The sequence below is a fragment of the Glandiceps talaboti genome, chromosome 15 (genome assembly GCF_964340395.1).
Source record: "Glandiceps talaboti chromosome 15, keGlaTala1.1, whole genome shotgun sequence".
NCBI lineage: Eukaryota > Metazoa > Hemichordata > Enteropneusta > Spengelidae > Glandiceps > Glandiceps talaboti.
Genome location: NC_135563.1, coordinates 23989320 through 24010919, shown reverse-complemented (window position 1 = coordinate 24010919; position 21600 = coordinate 23989320). Strand labels below are relative to the sequence as shown.

At 36.0% G+C, this 21600-nt stretch overlaps 2 protein-coding genes across 2 annotated transcripts; one reads left to right on the top strand and one right to left on the bottom strand.

Annotated features, from left to right (window-relative positions):
* Positions 1-4840: 4840 nt before the first annotated feature.
* On the bottom strand, positions 4841-10284 carry LOC144446733 (nucleolar protein 16-like). Its single transcript, XM_078136554.1, has 5 exons — positions 10124-10284; positions 8324-8432; positions 7627-7696; positions 6294-6400; positions 4841-5499 (listed from the first exon to the last, which is right to left on the bottom strand). Exons 1-5 carry the CDS (start codon positions 10216-10218, stop codon positions 5338-5340), a joined length of 543 nt encoding a protein of 180 aa, XP_077992680.1. The 5' UTR covers positions 10219-10284; the 3' UTR covers positions 4841-5337.
* A 711-nt stretch (positions 10285-10995) lies between these two features.
* On the top strand, positions 10996-17587 carry LOC144446415 (HIG1 domain family member 2A-like). The gene is made up of 2 exons (XM_078136173.1): positions 10996-11162; positions 14466-17587. Exons 1-2 carry the CDS (start codon positions 11066-11068, stop codon positions 14639-14641), a joined length of 273 nt encoding a protein of 90 aa, XP_077992299.1. The 5' UTR covers positions 10996-11065; the 3' UTR covers positions 14642-17587.
* The last annotated feature ends 4013 nt before the right edge of the window (positions 17588-21600 follow it).

Genomic DNA, 21600 nt, shown 5'->3' with positions numbered 1-21600 from the left:
TCTGGTTGTTTTTGCTGGCTACCAGCCCTTTTACCCACTTCCCTCTATTATCAAACCACCAAAACCATCTGTGGCAACTGTACAAGAGAATAACAAAATATTCACTAAAAAAACAAAAAAACTATTGGCCCAGAAACTTGGCAATCTGACTTGATAACATCACTTGTACAAGTCAATATGTCATCAGATAGCCAAGTCTAGGCTAAAAAGAATACACCATATGTAACTATGTAATATCTAAAACATTTATAAAATATGAATAATTGTTTTACTCACCATCATGTCCATGTAAATTGGCTTTACATCTGATTATACATTTCTGCCAACAAGACCTTCATCTACACAAGCTCTCTATCATCACTAAGATTTCTGGATTGGTCAGTGGTAACATTTCTGGATTGGTCAGTGGGAATATATCCAGCCACTTTGTCAATGGGAATATGTTGGTGGGAATATGTCCAGCAACTTATAATGTTGATCACCTCCCTCATCTCCACCCCATCAATTTAAATCACTTTTAGAGCAATGTCTATGCAGTATTCTGAACCTTTGAATTTGGATGCCCCTTATCCTAACTCATTCATTACCACCCTGTATTTACAGCTTAAAAATCGAAGGTTCACAGGAAGACTGTGTGTATCATACACATTTTATGTTTCCCAGGAACAATTTAGATAAGAAACAGGCTTCCCTCAGACCACTCACTACAAATATAAACAACACCATCCGACCCCAACTGATACGCAGACACACACAACATCCTTGGAACAAAGAAGCTATTTAATGTCATCACATTGCGTGTTCAGATTTTGACACATACAAATTGAAACTAGCAAGAATTTGAGTCTGCTTGCATGGTTCCCCATGGTGACATGTGTGTACACATACAGTGCCTGCTTATAGGTGTGATTGTGGTGTTGTTTATATTTGTAATGACTGGTCTGTAGGAAGCCCATTTCTTATCTATCTATTTTTTTCTGGGTAACATAAAATGTGTATGATACACACAGTCTTTCGGCGAACATTCAATTTTTAAGCTGTATTTCTTCAAAGGCTTTCTGACATCTAATAAATTAATGTGGAATTACAGTGCTTCCAATCGATGAAGTACTGCAACATATTGATACATTTGCTGAACTTATCCTGATGTATTGATATAAACTGAACTATAGTTGTTGCAACATTGCCTACACAGCAGCATATTTGAATAACACTTTTATAACAATGGCAAACAGGTGTGCAATTATTCATAGTTGCAAATAAATCATCACAGCCAGCCAGAGTGCTGTCTAACAACATTTACAAACCTCTGTAGCTGTAAGACATGGTGAAGTTAAAATGTGTAAGTGACTGAAGTTATCAGTAATAACATGAACAATTGTAACATTCCTTTAATCTGACCCTACTAAATTTTGTACAAACATGCATACCTACTTTGGTAATGTATCAATATGTTGTAATAGTTAATCGGTCATACTTCAATTGGAAGTGCTGTAAAGCATACATAGAGCTGGTACTATGTTGAGGATGTTGAAAACAGGAAAAATTGTTTTGTGTTTGTACAATATACATGCTGTCTAAAAGAAAAGAAGTGAATTTGACTCTTATTGGCAGACAAAATTGAGTGGAATGTCAGTTTGCATTTTGTTCGCAGATTTGTTGACTATTTTCATTCCCACATCCTTTTCTTGAGTTTTGTTAGCACATCTTTTGTGTATGACTGCTAGTTATAGTACACCTATAGTACAGTGGTCATATGGATGACTGCTAGTTATAGTACAGCTATAGTACAGTGGTCATATGGATGACTGCTAGTTATAGTACAGCTATAGTACAGTGGTCATATGGATGACTGCTAGTTATAGTACAGCTATTGTACAGTGGTCATATGGATGACTGCTAGTTATAGTACAGCTATTGTACAGTGGTCATATGGATGACTGCTAGTTATAGTACAGCTATTGTACAGTGGTCATATGGATGACTGCTAGTTATAGTACACCTATAGTACAGTGGTCATATGTATGACTGCTAGTTATAGTACAGCTATTGTACAGTGGTCATATGGATGACTGCTAGTTATAGTACAGCTATAGTACAGTGGTCATATGGATGACTGCTAGTTATAGTACACCTATAGTACAGTGGTCATGTGTATGACTGCTAGTTATAGTACGGTACAGATATAGTACAGTGGTCATATGGATGACTGCTTGTTATAGTACAGCTATAGTACAGTGGTCATGTGTATGACTGCTAGTTATAGTACAGCTATAGTACAGTGGTCATATGGATGACTGCTAGTTATAGTACAGCTATAGTACAGTGGTCATATGTATGACTGCTAGTTATAGTACACCTATAGTACAGTGGTCATATGGATGACTGCTAGTTAAAGTACACCTATAGTACAGTGGTCATATGGATGACTGCTAGTTATAGTACACCTATAGTACAGTGGTCATATGGATGACTGCTAGTTATAGTACAGCTATATAGTACAGTGGTCATGTGTATGACTGCTAGTTATAGTACACCTATAGTACAGTGGTCATGTGTATGACTGCTTGTTATAGTACAGCTATAGTACAGTGGTCATATGGATGACTGCTAGTTATAGTACACCTATAGTACAGTGGTCATATGGATGACTGCTAGTTATAGTACAGCTATAGTACAGTGGTCATATGTATGACTGCTAGTTATAGTACAGCTATAGTACAGTGGTCATGTGTATGACTGCTAGTTATAGTACAGCTATAGTACAGTGGTCATATGGATGACTGCTAGTTATAGTACAGCTATTGTACAGTGGTCATATGGATGACTGCTAGTTATAGTACAGCTATAGTACAGTGGTCATATGGATGACTGCTAGTTATAGTACAGCTATAGTACAGTGGTCATATGGATGACTGCTAGTTATAGTACAGCTATAGTACAGTGGTCATATGGATGACTGCTAGTTATAGTACAGCTATAGTACAGTGGTCATATGGATGACTGCTAGTTATAGTACAGCTATAGTACAGTGGTCATGTGTATGACTGCTAGTTATAGTACACCTATAGTACAGTGGTCATATGTATGACTCCTAGTTATAGTACAGCTATAGTACAGTGGTCATATGGATGACTGCTAGTTATAGTACAGCTATAGTACAGTGGTCATGTGTATGACTGCTAGTTATAGTACAGCTATAGTACAGTGGTCATATGGATGACTGCTAGTTATAGTACAGCTATAGTACAGTGGTCATATGGATGACTGCTTGTTATAGTACAGCTATAGTACAGTGGTCATATGGATGACTGCTAGTTATAGTACAGCTATAGTACAGTGGTCATATGGATGACTGCTAGTTATAGTACACCTATAGTACAGTGGTCATATGGATGACTGCTAGTTATAGTACAGCTATAGTACAGTGGTCATATGGATGACTGCTAGTTAAAGTACACCTATAGTACAGTGGTCATATGGATGACTGCTAGTTATAGTACAGCTATAGTACAGTGGTCATATGGATGACTGCTAGTTATAGTACAGCTATATAGTACAGTGGTCATATGTATGACTGCTAGTTATAGTACAGCTATTGTACAGTGGTCATATGGATGATTGCTAGTTATAGTACAGCTATAGTACAGTGGTCATATGGATGATTGCTAGTTATAGTACACCTATAGTACAGTGGTCATATGGATGACTGCTAGTTATAGTACAGCTATAGTACAGTGGTCATGTGTATGACTGCTAGTTATAGTACAGCTATTGTACAGTGGTCATGTGGATGACTGCTAGTTATAGTACGGTACAGATATAGTACAGTGGTCATATGGATGACTGCTAGTTATAGTACAGCTATAGTACAGTGGTCATGTGTATGACTGCTAGTTATAGTACGGTACAGATATAGTACAGTGGTCATATGGATGACTGCTAGTTATAGTACAGCTATAGTACAGTGGTCATGTGTATGACTGCTAGTTATAGTACGGTACAGATATAGTACAGTGGTCATATGGATGACTGCTAGTTATAGTACAGCTATAGTACAGTGGTCATGTGTATGACTGCTAGTTATAGTACAGCTATAGTACAGTGGTCATATGGATGACTGCTAGTTATAGTACAGCTATAGTACAGTGGTCATATGGATGACTGCTAGTTATAGTACAGCTATAGTACAGTGGTCATATGGATGACTGCTAGTTATAGTACAGCTATAGTACAGTGGTCATATGGATGACTAATGAGAATTTCTTTTGGATTCTGGATTTATAAAACAACTTTACCATGTTTTCCAACTTGAAGAAAACAAAGGGAAACAGCATCTAGTAAGTCTGTGTTTGTACATCCATACATTGCACAAAGATAAAAAATGAGTAAAAAAAGGTTTGTTATTGTACATACAATAACAAACATTTCACACATTTTGTAATTTTCTTTTACCATTTATAGAGTTATAAAAAGGGACTTGGTATATGTTAATTCAGATCGGTTTGTCAAGTAGAAAAACATACTAGCTATTTTCAAATTCTCATCCATATATTACAACCACGTTACGAGCAAGTTTATGGCTATAGCAGCATACTTGTATAGATAACATTTGGTATTTTTGCCTAAGGCAAAGTTGAAGACAATATAAACTGATGTTTGAGCCTCAAGTGTCCGGCTAAATCCATTCAACTTGTGAAATTGTGATCGCCAACACTCATCACCAAAGGACACCTCTAGTTAGAAATAAAATTACTCTTCACTTCAAAGTCAGACACTAGAAACACAGATGCAGGTTGAAATAGAACTTTTTTATTGATACATTCCTTTTTCTCTAAAGTATTATCGTAACATCAACAGATTGTCTTAAACATATGACAAGGATGTTTAATAATCTATGAAGTATGATAGAAGGTCTTGATGAGAACTAGAGAACACTAACAGGTGAGGGAAAGCAGATACTGTACTGAGTACATGTACATTGTTTTGTATATGATGAAAAACAAAAGTTTTACCAAGTCCTTACGTTGGAGGCGCCAACCCAGATAGGTATCAGTACCTGGTTTGATTGACGCAAGGGAAACCTGATGAGTTACATGTTTTTTTGCATGAGATCTTGTGTATTGTGCACAAATCTGAGACTGAAAACAATGTATTGATTGAATTCAACAAAAATAGACTTGTTACATAATTATACATTTCCTTGAAACCTCCTTATAACTGACAATTTCAGGAATATCTAAAAAGGATCTTTGCAGTCTCTTACAACCTTTACACAAATTACTGTTTGACTTTTGAATACATCATCAAATCTCAAGACAAGAACTTTTCAGTAGGTTATGATGTATCCATTGTCTCAGTTTTCTTCTCACTTCCTTTGCCTGCTTTTTCTTCTAAATATTTCTTATAATGTTCAGGAACACTTTTGAAAGTATTTATTCTTCGTTTGATCTGTTTAGGTGTATCCTGATAATAATTTTTCTCATCTCTTGCCATTGCCTAGAATAAAAACATGACAAGAATTTGGTATGCTAGTACATAAAAACAGCAGAAATTTGACCTGCAACTCTAGAAGGCGAAATATTCTATTAAAGTGTAAAAAGTGGCAAGACAGTTAGCCAAACACTTGACTTGTAATGAGGCCAATTGTTGATTTTAATAATATTTCTTGTGAACAATACTGACCCCTTTTTTTTCAAAAGTAACTTGATTTTTGAAAATTTCTACTCCTTTACTTAAATATAAGTTTAGTCTTCACTTCCATGCAATGCTGTGTAGACACGCTATGATATTGTACATCTATGATTGCATCTCTATATTGAATTCTCCATTCTATAAATACAGACTATTACTAAGCATATGTTGTAGAATAGAAACCCATGCTATGTAGTACCTATTTAAGTTGCAAAACTGTTGATCGCACTTTTACTACTAACCCTTCAGAAAGTTCGCACAAAAATAAATCAGCATTCATGAACAATTGACATGAGTTGTGTGTGCGTGTGTTACAGTGTCAACAGTGTGTCCCAAGTCTGCACTTCGATACAAGACAAAGAAACTTTACATCAAACGTTGAGAGTAGTTTTATTTGCCACAACTAGCCATCAGTAATTTTCAAGTGTACTCTAACTTCATAGATTTAAGCATAGTTTTTTCATACGGGCAATTTCACTGTCAAAGTGTTGTATTTTTTTATTTAGAGGAAAATTAGACCAGTTCAAGTTAATCCTGTGACATCTGTGTGTGAGCTCTTTCAGTAAGAACACACATTGAAGTCATAATGCCACACTTACTTTGTAGTTGTCACCATACTTGTCTAGCATATATGTACAAAATGAGACTTCAGGTTTGGATAATCGTAACGTCTTTTTCTGGGGTAAATTAGCCTCTTCTTCCATATCTATGATAATAACACAAACATAACATTTATATTGTTAAATCACTGAAATCATTCTCAAATGTATAAGTATGAATTTACAATGTATATTGTTCAATCAAAGCATTAACATAATTGCACAATGATGCACAAGCTCAATCAATGAACTTCATTCATTTAGGACTAAAACCCCTCCCCCAAATAAATATTCACAAGTGTGACATCGACACGTTGATATATAATGTAAAGCATGATGAAAATTGTAGCAATCACACCGCTATGATCGATGTAATGTAACAACATGATGGTAGACACAAAATGCTACCAGAAACCCATCACTGTTACATTATCAGTTATCAATGTCTCAATAGTAAATTCAAAACCTAAGTATCATTGAAGGTGTGAAAGTTTTCCAAATTTGTGTTGGTTAGAAGTGCAAAAATGAAGTTCAGCAATCGCACTGATGCCAGACCCCTTCCCCCATCACAAACGAAATTCATTATTGAGCTTGTGTGACCGTCCATTTGTAGACTTTTTTCTATTCTTACTTTCTGTTCTTCAAACTAAACATCAAACTCTGTAATTTTTATAGTGCATTTTCCTACACCATGCACAAAATGCAGCTGCTATAATACAATTATTACCCAACACAACAAAATCAACCCATAAAACTTTGAGATTATACAATCCCTGATGCTTCTATCAGTGCATACATAATGTATGTTTAAATCCTTCGCTTAGCAACATCCTATCCTAAAAGGCCCCCATCTCTACAGCTGTGCCTAGGACACAGGGTGGCAACCCAGAAACAAATGACAACAGAAAGAAATGCCCCTGGGAATTTGTGAATTACGACCTGGCCACTCTTCCCATCATAACATAATGTGTTCATGACATACAGCACACTGTATTAAAAAAGAAATTGAAGTTGAAGATGACATGACTGTGCATGACACACATATTGAATTGTGGTTATTTTGAATGTGATTTGATGCAGCAAAACTATTAAGCTTATTGTGAGTCACACTTCTGTTGTCATTTCCTACTGAGTCAAATTTAATTGCCAGTTGAATTCATTATTAGTTGCAGTAACCAATCACAATAAGCATTGAATTTGTCATCTACGGTTTATCTAATAATTATTTAATCCAGGCCTTAAACACATCAAGATGATTAAAACCCTATTTAGAAGTAGTCTATGACCAAGTTCAACAGGGTTCTTCTTCTGGTTGCTCACAATCCTTCCTCACCTTCTACAACATGTTTCTTAGACTGCTTTCTTGCCACCTCAAGGTCCATACTTTCCATTTGGACTAAATCCTGCATAAATGACAACATATCTGATGAGTATACTTCAAAAATCAACATTTCAGATTGGATTTTTTGAATGTTCTCCCTGTAATATGTCATCAACAGTTACAAACCAGTCAAAGATAGAAGCCATTTTATGTATTCAATTATTACTGATCAACGCTCACTCACTCGTTTGTTTGCTCACTGGCTCACTCATTCATTCACTCTCACTCACTCACTCACTTACTCACTCATTCATTCATTCACTGAATTAAGTCTAGGAATAGATGAACCCTCCATGAAGGTGTTCCTTTAAACTTTGATATACATGTCTATTTATTCAACTATAAAGTGACAGTTTATTATATTGATATTATTTTGACTGTAGCTGTTATGGTGTGAAAAATAATTTTCAAATTATCAAGAGGACTGTCACAAATTGTAAATGGCTACACTGTTGTGTTAATGCTACCAGGGAAGAGCTGAAACAATTCAATGTCTCAATCATTGAATTTCTACTTTATGCTTCTGAATGGCTCACCTAGTGGCTAAACTACATGTATAAGATAATTTATTGATATCGGTATTGGTATTGAAATATAGTCAACATAAACTATCACTTTAGGTATTGGTATTGAAATATAGACAACTTACTCTCACTTTAGGTATTGGTATGGCTTGATTTGGATCTGTAGCAATTCCCATATCTGATAAATTCTGTTTGACTGATTTCCTTCTGTCCCATGCTTGCTTGATCTGTGTACTAAAGAAGAGATGACATCATATATAATATATATACATATATAGAATTACACAATAGAATTGACACCATCAAGAGACAGAGAAATAGGAAACGTAATGTCATCTGGTTTAATCCCCCATACAGTCAAAACGTAAGCAATAACGTCAGGCAAATTTTCCTCCAACCTCTTGGGCGTCACTTCCCTAAGGAGCACAAGTTACATAAAATTTTCAACAAGGGGAATGTGAAAGTGAGCTACAGTTGTATGAATAACATGGCTTCCATCATCAAAGCTCACAATAATATGATCCTTAAATGCAGAAACGAAGCTCCCATAGGGACATGCAACTGTCGTGATAAATCAACTTGCCCGCTTGATGGGAAATGCCAATCTGACAATATCGTCTACAGCGCCCAGGTCAAAATAAACAACTAAATCCTACATTGGCTCAACAGAAAACAGCTTCAAAAGGCGTTACGGCAACCACAAGTGTTCTTTCGCCAATAACAAATATGGAAATTGTACTGAACTTTCAAAGTGTGTCTGGAAAATAAAGGAGTCGGGCCACCAGTATTCCATCAACTGGGCTATCATTGCCCATGCAGCCGCCTACTCTAATGCAACAAAAAGGTGCAACCTGTGTCTTATGGAGAAGATGTTTATCATCAGTGCGAATAAATTGGGGGTCCTCAATAAACGATCAGAACTGATTTGAAACAAATACATTCTATCATTCCACCATGTCACTCCTTTAACGCGCATCACATCCGGGTACCAGTTCTTCTGCGAGTTCGAATTCTATCACTTGGATTTCCGTTAGTCATCTGAAGATCGCATTCAAGCGTGAAACTGAGTAACGGCTCTGTACCATTCACAAACATTCACAAACAAAATGGCTGCCATATTGGATTGTATCACAATGAAAATGGATATGCACATGTATGCCATTATATGTTGCCCCTGTACCAAGTTTGAAAAAAATTGGTCCAGGTATCTCCAGGAAATGGCTCTGGACGGACGGACGGACGGACGGAAAGACGGAACCCAATCCATAAGTCCCCGTCCCGGACTTTGTCCGGCGGGGACTAACTATCAAAACTATTGCGCTCTGCCACTGCAGTATAGAGCACTGTCTTAGCAGATTGATACTCACCGAGTTATATATATATATAATGTATATGAATGTGTGTGTATATATATATATATATATATATATATATATATATATATATATATATATATATATACTAAGTATATAATGTATATGAATGTATATATATATATATATATATATATATATATATATATATATATATATATATATATATATATATATATATATATATATATATATATATATATATATATATATATATATATATATATATATATATATATATATATATATATATATATATATATATATACAAATATATACATATATGAATTGGAGACCCACCGGTGAAGAGGAGCTCAGATTCTTCGAAATATTTGGGTCAGAACTGTATGGTTTACGATATTTATAAATATGATGTATATACATGTAGACTATAGAGCTAGGTGCAATAATTGTAGCGTTTTGCTGCGATTTTGAGGGGTTTTCGTCTGTTTTGGCGACTTTTTAAGTTTTGGTGTTTAACCCGCATCGCAAAACGCTACAATTATTGCAGCATGCAACTTGGCCAAGACTCATTTTTACAGTCAAACTTACCACTTAATATCTGGGACTCGCTTTGACTTTTTCCACAGCTTTCTCCTGTTTGTATTATAGTTATACTTCTTTCTTTTAACACGTCTAGTTGTCATTTTTTTATATTTCTTTATACGCTATGTACGATTATCTACATACACACACCATGCACACTGTGAATATCGTCGTATCGCACGCTTCCGGTAGTATGAAAAGCACGTTGAACTGAAAGGAGATAGCTTTCTATTTGCAGTCTATGTTTTCGTAAAAATATAACAATTTTACATCCCCTTTCTTCCAAGATTAACAGGAATTGTATTATTCATTATTACTATTTTGATCACCTCTAGTAATCCACTAAATTTTATATAATCAATAAACTATATTTTTAGTCATTTACCGCTACCTATTATAACGAAACTGCTACTATTAAGTTATAGCTAGGTCAAATTTACGAAGATAGCATCAGAATCTGAATGATATCATACATTGGAGTGGATTAGAATCTAATTTTTTGTTTACATGAATAAATTTGACATTGTGTGTTATAATTAGAGTACTTGCTTGGTATTTGTTATTTCATATAGCAGAACATCCTGTCGTCACGGTAGATTACCAAACTTTCGGAAATAATGTCTCAACCATGGAAATACTACTTCCATGGTTCAATTCACTAGACATAATTTCTTTCTCTCAGCCTTTTTTTCTTCTTGTTCTGTTCAAATTTTTCATTTGCTTAGATTAATAATATCAGTATGTTGAAATGTCACGTAAGTATTGCAATACCTTTTTATATTGGTCATCTTTTATCGTTGTCGTAAATGCATTCATGCTGACAACACTGATTCTGAATCTATCTCAATTTGTTAATCTGTCGTAGTCGACAACATGGCCGAAAACGTGAAAAGAGAGGGCAATGCACCCGCAACAAAATCCTCCAGAAAAAGTGCTGGAATAGGAGAAATGCCTGCCGAACTTGCAGGGTGGAACATATACAGAGAGGAGGGTTTCAAAGAAAAATTTTTAAGAAAGACCAAAGAGAATCCTTTCGTTCCGGTGGGTAAGTAACCACGAGCACCACCACAGCACAGGCACTCGAATCAATGTGTATCATGTATGATTTAAAAAAAAAAAAAAAAAAATATGTATGTAAATAAGTCTAAGAATAGACGAACCCTTCATGAAGGTATTCCTTTAAACTTTGATATACATGTCTATTTTACATACAATACATTTTTTTTTCTACACATTGATTTGAGTGCCTGTGAGCACCACACTCGTACTCGTCAACAAAACTCGTATGTAACATTCAAAACATTACGTAATGGGGTTTACTGTCTCCAAAGTTATGGTATAGCTCCAATGTAGTGGTTTGGAGTATTTTTAGTAGTAGAAATAGGGGGCAGGTGTGCTCCGTTAGTAAGTTTTGTAGTGGTAATAAAGAGTACCCCAAGTTCGCCAAACTCTGCAGTCTCACTGTGCCACTTTGTGTATGTTTGTTTGTGTGGGAGTCAGCAAGTCTTAAGTATGTATTATGTATATTGTGTAAATGCATCTAACGAAGGTAGAAATCTTGAAACCAATATTAAGATGTAATCAATGTCAATTAACAAGCAAGCGGGGAGTTATATACACTTCGTGTTTGTCCCACATCTGTAGTCCAGCTTGCAGACTGCAGACGGTCAGACGGTGCAAGCATTTCGATCAAAGGGATGACTTACTCCGTCTGCAAGCAGGACTAACGGACAACTTACTCCGTCTGCAAGCAGGACTAACGGACAACTTACTCCGTCTGCAAGCAGGACTACCACATCTGGTGCACAGAGCCACTAAAGCTAATAAAATGCTCGGTCCCCATTTATCATTTTGATACACACACCAAAGCCATACTTGCGTTGCCTACAATCCTTTGGCAGACCTCCAATGGAATATATTTTTTGCCTTGATATTGGATTATATGCCCGTAGTGCAAGGATATTATCAGCATGACACGGAGTGCTGATTGAATCATTGCACTGAGGGCATTTAATCCAATATCATGGCTATACTTCTATTATATGTCACCTGGGCTGGGAATTCATTTTCATACAAGGAATTTCATGTCGGGAACTTTAAAGATGAATAAAACTGAATTTTGTACTAGAACTGCCATTTTTTCAAGATTTTACATTTAATGCTAAAAATAGCATCGGAGTACTGTATTTGAACACATTATTGCTTGGTCAACTCATTTGCATAATGTTCCAAACAAAGTCCCATGTCAATCATTTTGGTTGCCATCATTGTATTCAGGATAACTTCAGAACACTTGGTTCTCATATAACACATGTTACATGTACAAAATAGCAGTGCTGCCATCAAAATTGATTGTGTGATGTTGTATGTGAATAACATGTTCCCCATAGGATTGGTTATTTTGTAAAGCTTGCCGTTCTTCGAAAAATCACACACTGCAAATAGCGTGAGTGCGACTACCCCAGCCATGACATTACTCATGTTACAAAGTTTATACAAACTGACATTGTTGTAAAGTAGTAATTCCAGTGCCATTTTAATAGTGTGAATATGTTTTATGGCAGAATTTCCATTTATAAATGTGCATTCCTCACAAATAAATGTTGATTTGATGTACAGAAATGTGTGTTTTGTTTCTGCATGTCAAAATAGTTCCAGGTTGATTTCAGTCAATATGAAAAGAGTTCCGGGTCGATTTCGGTCAGTACAGTAATATACGGACTGCTACGTCATCATCCTTTTCTCCATTGAAAACAATGCATAACGGGGGTGGTCCAATATACGTGACATATAATAATGGTCTGCTATTTTGTGACTCCTAGCATAAGTCATACAGTAATAAAATTGAAAGAATACAACCTCATGACTATAGGGGTATTAAAGTATCACTGCAATGTTTAACAAACGCGAATGGGAATTACTTCAGGACAGATGCACTAATTCACACTTAATCATAATATATAGATACTCATGGATTCATACCAAACAGCATTATTAAATACCTTCAGTTGTCAAATACTTCATGTTCAGTACATACCAGACAATCAGGCATTCATAAATACAACATGATAACCACAAATAGATACTGTTATCGACATTCATTACTGTATATACAAGTTAGTTAGTATGCTCATTCATAGCCAGATTATTTGTATAATCTGTAATAGTATCTTGTTGCAGTATACTGCTTCATGTGTACATTTAATATCAAGAACAAGAAATGACCAAAAAATAGATAACAACACCATTCTGTTTGCCTCCAGAAGTTATTTTTTAGCACAACTGAACTGATAAGGTTTAGTAGTGTTATAGGCATCGCTAAGTGTCTGTCTGTCTGTCTGTGTGTGTGTGTGTGTGTGTGTGTGTGTGTGTGTGTGTGTGTGTGTGTGTGTGTGTGTGTGTGTGTGTGTGTAAACAACTTAAAGACAAAAACCACTCTTCCGAGTGCTATGATATTTGGTGGGTGTATTACCTTGGGTGTCTAGTTGGGAAATTGTTCAAATCAAAATGATCTTGCCACCGATGTGTGATTTTGGTCAAAAAATGTTATTTTGGTCAAAAAATTTCAACTCAAAAACTACTGGGCAGATCATTTGGTGGGAACTTTTGTAAGGGTGTTTAGATTAAGAATTGTACAGGACATGATGATCCCATCAGGGATATGCAAATTAGTGCTAAAAATGTGTCTTTTTGACCAAAAATCTTTAATTCCAAACCTACTGAGCAGATTGGGCTGAAATTTAATGCATCTGGGAGTGTATAGATGAAGAAATATTAAGTGTATAATGATCTCATCAGCAATATGCAAATTAGGTGTAAAAATATGAACTTTGGTCAAAAATTTATCTTTAAAAAGTACTTGGTCAATGAGACTGAAACTTGTGAGATGTTTCTAGAATGATGCTATATTGCAAAGATAACATGAGGGATTCATAGACAAGTGAACGAACATTCAAAAAATTTATGCAAATATGTCTAGCAACATGGCCATGCCCATAGCAACAGCCAAATGACTGTGTATATTGCAAAGATAACAACAGGGTTGGATAGGCAACTGGATAATAATTCAGCATATGAACACATATACCTAGCATGGATCAGCATGTGGGTAAACATTTTTAAAAACTACAGTTGTGCTACAACGCCATTAGTGCTATTTTTTAGTGAAGGTGCTAAGGGAAATTAGGGACCCCATATTTTGAGTAATGATTGTTCCCTGGTACTCACTGATATCAAACTCTAGTACGTACAATCCTTGAAAGCTTCCTTAACATGATATATTAAATATATACCATAACTCTACAGCTGTCAAATAAAAATACTTATCAAGTAAATCCTTTGCTTTCAGGTCTGATGGCAACTGCAGCCGTACTTTCATTTGGTCTTGTACAGTTCAGGAGAGGTGACCGGCACAAGTCACAAAGGATGATGAGAATGCGTATAGCAGCACAGGGTTTCACAGTAGTAGCAATTATTATTGGTGTGGCAGTCAATGCTAGACAGAGTGTTATGTCAAAGAAATAGAAAGAGATTACAACAAGACAATATATATTTATGTATATGACCAGCCTGGACTGTGTTAGTGTGATTATTTTAAAGAGTGGATCCGTGAAGTCTATCACCAGGTACTTCAGTTTCTGGCATACATTTGCATTTGTATGCATTACAAGAAGACCTTCAAGATTGCCATGGAAACTTTTCAAACTTTTTAAAGTTTGGAGCCCATGTCGTTCAAAATAATTTAGAGAAAAATGGTTCTTTAGTAACCCACAGTATGGGAAAAACGTTTGATTGTTCCAATGTCATTGCTGAAGAATGAAAATTACAAGAGTGTAGTATACTCTTTGAAAAGATGTAATAACTAGAGTTATCATGCAAGAATATTGATTCATGTCGTAATACATGTACAGTAATGAGTGGCATATCAAGTAAGGTAGATATTTTGATATTATATTACCTAGAGTTGAAACTGATAGCAGTATTGAGGACTCATCTATACATACAATCCCTATTTTACAGGGGTTGTCCCGTTGAAAGAAGGAATATAGTGTTCATGTTTCAAAGAATTGATACTACAGTAAAATAGAGTTATTTTTGAATGGTAAATTGGAAATGAATGAGACATTCAATCTGTCTACTAATTATTCAGTGGAATGTCTGTCAGAAATACACCATCAAGTAAGACCAGACCAACTACTAGTAACTCCAATGCTCTCCCATCCAGCTGGCTCAGAGTTAGACTACCATATTTACAGGGGCTCTCTGAATAACTGTTCAGTGTTTTCCAGTCACACAGCGTTAATTAGTACCACCAATCAATCAGTGCATACACTGTTAGTGCACTCTGAGGACAAAAAAATGAAAATACTATTCTGTGGTACAATGACTACATCACATGGGACAGTAGCCATACATGTATCTGGGAGTCCAAATGCCCATTCAGTGTCTGATTCAAAGAGCACACAAAGAGGGATAAGACCACTATACATGTAGTTGGTGACCACTGCAACAAGACCAACTGCAGTGTGTCCTGGGATAACACCAAGGTTCTAGCCAGACAGGACTAGTTAATTGTAAAGTAAAGTAAAGGAAAGGAAGCTATTTACATCCAACAAGAGTGACCCATCAGGGGACGTATGATACCAAACTACCATCAATTTACGGACATATTATTCCGCCATTTGCAGAGAGAGACATAAGCGCTGAATAATCAAATCATTGTGTGATCATACCCATTGATCGAAGTGTTGCATTCATTTCAAATTTACAGTTCCAAAGACACTACATTGTACTATCCTAAGGTCTGTCTTCTTTTATTTCTACAAGCCTCTTTTTGGGGGATGGGTTAGTATACTAGAATTTCATTGCCATGTGTTAAGTTAAAACAAATTAGTAGATACCAAAATTAACATAAGAACATAACTGTTTATCCACGCATGTACACATTATGTATCTGTGTTCCCTCACTACAAGAGCTTTTGTAGATTAGTAGCAGTTCGCTATTCCTATTTGCTTCTATGTAGACAACAGTTTATCAGTAGCTAGCCTTTGAATAGTCGCGCTGCCAGACTTGTGACTATCACCCCTAAGCTTTGTATGCCTAGAAGAGTGGGCTCGGCATACAAATAAAAGCTTAGGGACGATAGTCACAAGTCTGGCAGCAAGACTAGCCTTTGAAATACTCTTTACAAGAGGCAACTGAATTTTGTGGTACACTTGGTATGTCTGTAAGTGTGTGCCATGAATGAGGCAATGTGGGAACTTATTTTTTGTAGTGAGTAGCAGCTTCTTGTGTACATCAAGGAATATTTCAAAGTTCAGCTGCGTGTAAACTCTTATTCAGATAGAAGCTGCTTTGTATATATTTTTGTATTCAACTTGACCGCAATTCTTTTAGAGTTTCCTTTCAAGAATACTGTATGAGCTAACTAGTTGAATTTGGTTTGAAATCTGCTATTTTGGATTTACTGCCATATGCAATGTAGACATTTTCTATACTGGGGTGTGTAAAATAATATAATTAGCTCAGAAATTATACTTTTGCATTCAATGTTGATTTACAATGCACCTATCCACAACAAAGCATATTATCTTTAAAAAATAAACACTTACATTTAGCAGTGTCTAACAGGTCTGTTTTGTGTACTGTTTTCTCACTTCAACAGGCAGCAATTGTTCAATATCAGTGGGTGAAGATGCCAAGACCAGGTGACTTTCCACAATATGTATAACAACAGTTCTCTGGACTGCTGCTTTGTTCCTGACAGCAGAGATCATGATTTTGTCAGAAATTAGTTATCCAGCAATAATTTGCAAGATTATTCAAAGTATACAAGTTCTGCATCAAAGTAAATGTGTATGGTTTCACACTGGTTGATTTCTTGCATAGGGCTAAAGATGTTAATGCAATAAAAGATGAAAATTACATACAGGCATTTATCAACATTGCAAATTACTGTTTCCATTCAGCATAAGTTGAAGTATACATTTTGTATATACCCCACCCCCAACCCAGTATATAAACAAAAAATTTCCACTCAAGAGTCAATAAAATATTTTTGGAAAATGATTCCCAAATGTTCACTGATGTCTCATATAAGCATTGTCAGGGATGTACTACAGAGGACTGTGTACCCATAGTACAATATCCCAATACATGCATGTCTAAAAATAACAACAAACTGTATTCAATGTCGTAGTCAACACCATAACTTCCACTCCACACACTACACCTGTATTACTATAGGCACGTGTGAGAGTAAGTCAGCCATCTTGCTCCAGTATGACCATCTAGCATGAGGTGAAAAGCTATTGCAGGTACCAAGACTATTTTGACTTCAAGTTGAAATTTCATTTTATAAGTACAATAATTATATGAAGATAGAGTCCATAAACATTCATTCTTGTATATGTAGCATATCTTGCAAGTTTTGGTAAATATTAATAAAGGACTATTGTTAATTGTTAATAAAGGAGTAATTGTTACAAAACATTCAGTCTCTTTGTCTTTAATCTATCCAAAATCAATTGTGAATTCAACATCCTAATTACAGAAATAACAAAATTATGGTCACTGCCATCTTTGATCAAATATCTTAACAGCACATTTGAGGAAATAAACAAACTCATTAGACAGATGAGTTCACTTGGCAACAGCACTAGAGAGTCTAGCAGGCAAGACATCCTTGGTCTCTGTACAGCAGATATGTCTTGGTTCATTATACCTTTCCATTTGATGTGAATCACCCCTTGATAACTCTACTTACCATTGTAAGTTGGAAACAGTGAGGTAGCCTAAAATCCAGTCGTGGGGATTTTTCCTCTTGTCATTCCCCTACCATGCCTAGCCTTTTAATATGGTGGTTAGAACTTGGACCAGATAGGCATTTACTTAGTGATTGTGATGTGACACATCATGTTCATGTGTTAGTTCCCTTATGAAAATGTCCTATAGGATTCCAAGATTCCTAAGGGACCGGTCAGTTTCTTAGGCAGGGGGAGGAGAATTAGTAGGGGGTCACCCTGTTTTCGAAAATGACAGTAGGGGTTTCATCCTGTTTTGACACCCTGTTTTCGAAATTGACAGTAGGGGGTCATCCTGTTTGAAAATTTTGGATATGGGGGGGGGGGGGGTGTCATTGTGTTTTGGATTTTGATGGAAGAAAAAAATCCATGAATCTACAATGGTATGACCTTGTCTGAACTGTTAAATGTTTTCTTGTCCCCATTTTTAAAATATTACTGTGAGTATAAGTGACGCTCAAACATAACTTTACATATACATGTACAATGTATTACATACCACACTAGCTACAGAACATATGTCATGTAAATACTTGGGTATTTCACAATCATTGGCAAATATGCTTCACATAATGCATTTTGGGGCAAAAGTTGAAAGTTCCTAATGGTATAGATATTTTATAAATTTGATTAAGTTAATCTAAATTGTTTTACTCTTCAGTATGAAGGGATTAATATGCATTGTATACTTTCTATTTCAGACACTACATGTTATCGACACTACAAATCACTACAGATTCCAGTTTGTATTATACATAATGCATGTAGTAGGTATGAGGACCTTACATTCTCTAACATACCAGTGAGTTTACTATATGATATATCTGCCGCAGTAATGCCACTATGCCAATGTTACGGACACTACCTGGCCCATTTTTATGTGTCGTGCAAAACTCATTTACAACTTACTTAACTTAAACTTTTCTGAAACATAAGTTGCTAATTTCAGATATACTGTCTTTTAGAGATGTGAAATTATTGCCAGAATAGTCTAACACTTGCCTGAAAAGACTCTTAAAATAAAGAAACTCTCCTACTCTCCCCTGCCAAAGATACAACCACCAGATCTGCTGACGTGTACTATAATGATACCATTTAACATTTTTACGAACATATTTCAACCCTCTGTGTAAAGAATAGTTTAATTTCTGACACTTGATGGAGCTGCCTTGAAGTAATTGCCTGAAAGGCTCTGAATAGCCTAAACGTTGGCTTTAAGAGTAAAGAGCTCCAGAGCTTCTAAGGGGGCACCCCTAGGACCCCCACTAGTGGTGGACATATCCTAGTCTAAAGCTCCCCCCCCCCCTCCCCACCTCTTACTGTCAAGATGCTATTAACCTTTTCTTTTAATATTTCAACACTATGTAGTTGATAATTACATGTTGGTACTGTCTTGTAAAGCTTGGAAATTACTGCCCAAAAGGTAGACTGTCGACAGTCGCTCGCGCCTTTTTTTACCTACGTTTTATATAAACTCCAATCCAGCGCAACACTAGTCTAATCGCAAACTGATATCGGGGGCCCTCGATATCAGTATGCGATTATAGTAGTGTTGTGCCGGATCGGAGTTAAGATAAGACGTTGGAAAAAAAGGCGCGAGCGACTGTCAACAGTATACCCAAAAGGGTCTGAATACCCTAAAAATTGACCTCCAGAGCTTCTAGGGGGAGACCCCATGGTACCCCACAAGAGGTGCACATGTTCTCATCTCAAACTTTCCCCTACCTTTTACAGTCAAGACCCTATTAAATTCCCTTTTCAATATATTTACCCTGTGTATAGTCGCTAATTTAGTATAATGCTATCATAAAGTATTTAGTCAAGCAGTCCAGTCTGTCCAGTCACGATCAAATACCTGTCATATAAATATGAAATATTGGGGGGGGGGGGGGGGGGGGGGGGGGGTGTCACTATGTTTTAGAATTAAGTGATGGGGGGGGGGGGTCAGCCTGTTTTTGGTTTTACAGACAGGGGATCAGTGACTATTCGTCGGCCTGGTGGAAAACTCACCACCCCCACCACCCATCCCTAAAGGATTCCAATAGGACCATCATGTCCTAAAGGATTTTTATAAGATTCCTAAAGGACTGTGTTCTGTCATTTAAAAAAAATCTTCAGTTACAGTATCCTTCAGCACTACATAATGATGTGATGTGATACATCGTGTTCATGAATTAGTTAACATGGTGGTTAGAGCATTAACAGACCAGGTTAGAGTTTGCATAATGATGTCATGTGTTCTTGTGTTTAATAATAGTTAACTTGGTGGTTAGAGCTTACACCATGTAAGAGTTAACATTATGATGTGATGTGATACATCATGTTCATGTGTTAGTTAACATGGTGTTTGGAGCTTGGACCAAGTAAGAGTTTACATAGTGATGTGATGTGATACATCATGTTCATGTGTTAGTTAACATGGTGGTTAGAGCTTACACCAGGTAAGAGTTTACATAGTGATGTGATGTGTTACATCATGTTCTTGTGTTAGTTAACATGGTGGTTGCATGGAGCTTACACCAGGTAAGAGTTTACATAGTGATTGTGATGAGATACATCATGTTCTTGTGTTAGTCAACAAACGGTGGATATGTGCATCCACTGAATATTAAGGTGATAGCTAAGGACTTGCAATTATTTGAGACTTCATTTGCCATCAACTGACAGCACTGTTTATATCAACTGATTCAGTAAGTAGTCTGAAAACAATGCCTCAAACATGCAATATTACAGCTATATACACAATACTACAATATATTTCGTTTTTAACTCTTGAACTGTACCCTGATTATTTGGGGAGACACTGGGAAAGAAGGACACGAAAACAATTAAATTTATGACATCATATTTTATGTAGTAAATACTTCATGGTAGATTCTAACATTTCAGTACATGCTGATACATCTCTACCTTGACAGTCCATTTATTATTGTGAGTGAATATTTCAGTTTTAATTATTCATTGATGTGATGTTCAGCTGGGTGGATATTTTCAGTTGGATGAGTGTCTGACTTGGTAAACTACAATGCAATGTAGATACCAACAACATATATTTATAATCCACAAAAAAGCATACCTCTTCTATACATTAAAACATAACAAAAACCACACTAATCATTATATACATAGTAAAATAATGATACAAACCATAGACCCTCCACTAACAGAGAGCCTAGAATTCAAGAAGTGAGTGCACATCATAACCTCTCAATTTGTAATTTTTTCACTCAATTACAGTATTTCTGAAAGAATCATTTGCATGCTTTATTTTCAGTAGGAGTTAAACCAAGATAACATACATGCCATAAAACTCGCTCACTGAGCTAGAATATTTTGTCCTCCACTCCTTTTGGGAATCTTCTACCTCAGTAAGAAAGAACCCTGCTGGCTTTAAATTAAACTGTTAGTGTGTGAGTGCAAGCTTGCAGATATGTTTGATACAAATGTAATTAAGTATGCAAGTCCCAGACTTTCTTGTAACAATCCAAAGTAATACCAGGTCATTGTGTCAAGCTACACTTCAATAGGTAGAATCCCAACACCAGATTGTGATTTTTGTGTGAACTTTCTGAAGTGGTACCAGGACAACGTGAAGTTTTGAATCTCTAGGGTATTTCCATCTAACTGTAACTGAGTACAAAACTAGATTAAAATCTGGCTACTTAAGTACCTAAATGGGA

What these genes read in the sequence shown, in the direction of transcription:
- LOC144446733 (XM_078136554.1), bottom strand. Translation starts at nt 10,218, where the DNA reads ATGACAACTAGACGTGTTAAAAGAAAGAAGTATAACTATAATACAAAC. An exon ending in TAAGAAACATGTTGTAGAAG is followed by an intron (nt 6,401 to 7,626) that starts GTGAGGAAGGAT and finishes TTATTATCATAG; the next exon opens with ATATGGAAGAAGAGGCTAAT. An exon ending in AGTATGGTGACAACTACAAA is followed by an intron (nt 5,500 to 6,293) that starts GTAAGTGTGGCA and finishes TTTTTATTCTAG; the next exon opens with GCAATGGCAAGAGATGAGAA.
- LOC144446415 (XM_078136173.1), top strand. Translation starts at nt 11,066, where the DNA reads ATGCCTGCCGAACTTGCAGGGTGGAACATATACAGAGAGGAGGGTTTC. An exon ending in GAATCCTTTCGTTCCGGTGG is followed by an intron (nt 11,163 to 14,465) that starts GTAAGTAACCAC and finishes CTTTGCTTTCAG; the next exon opens with GTCTGATGGCAACTGCAGCC.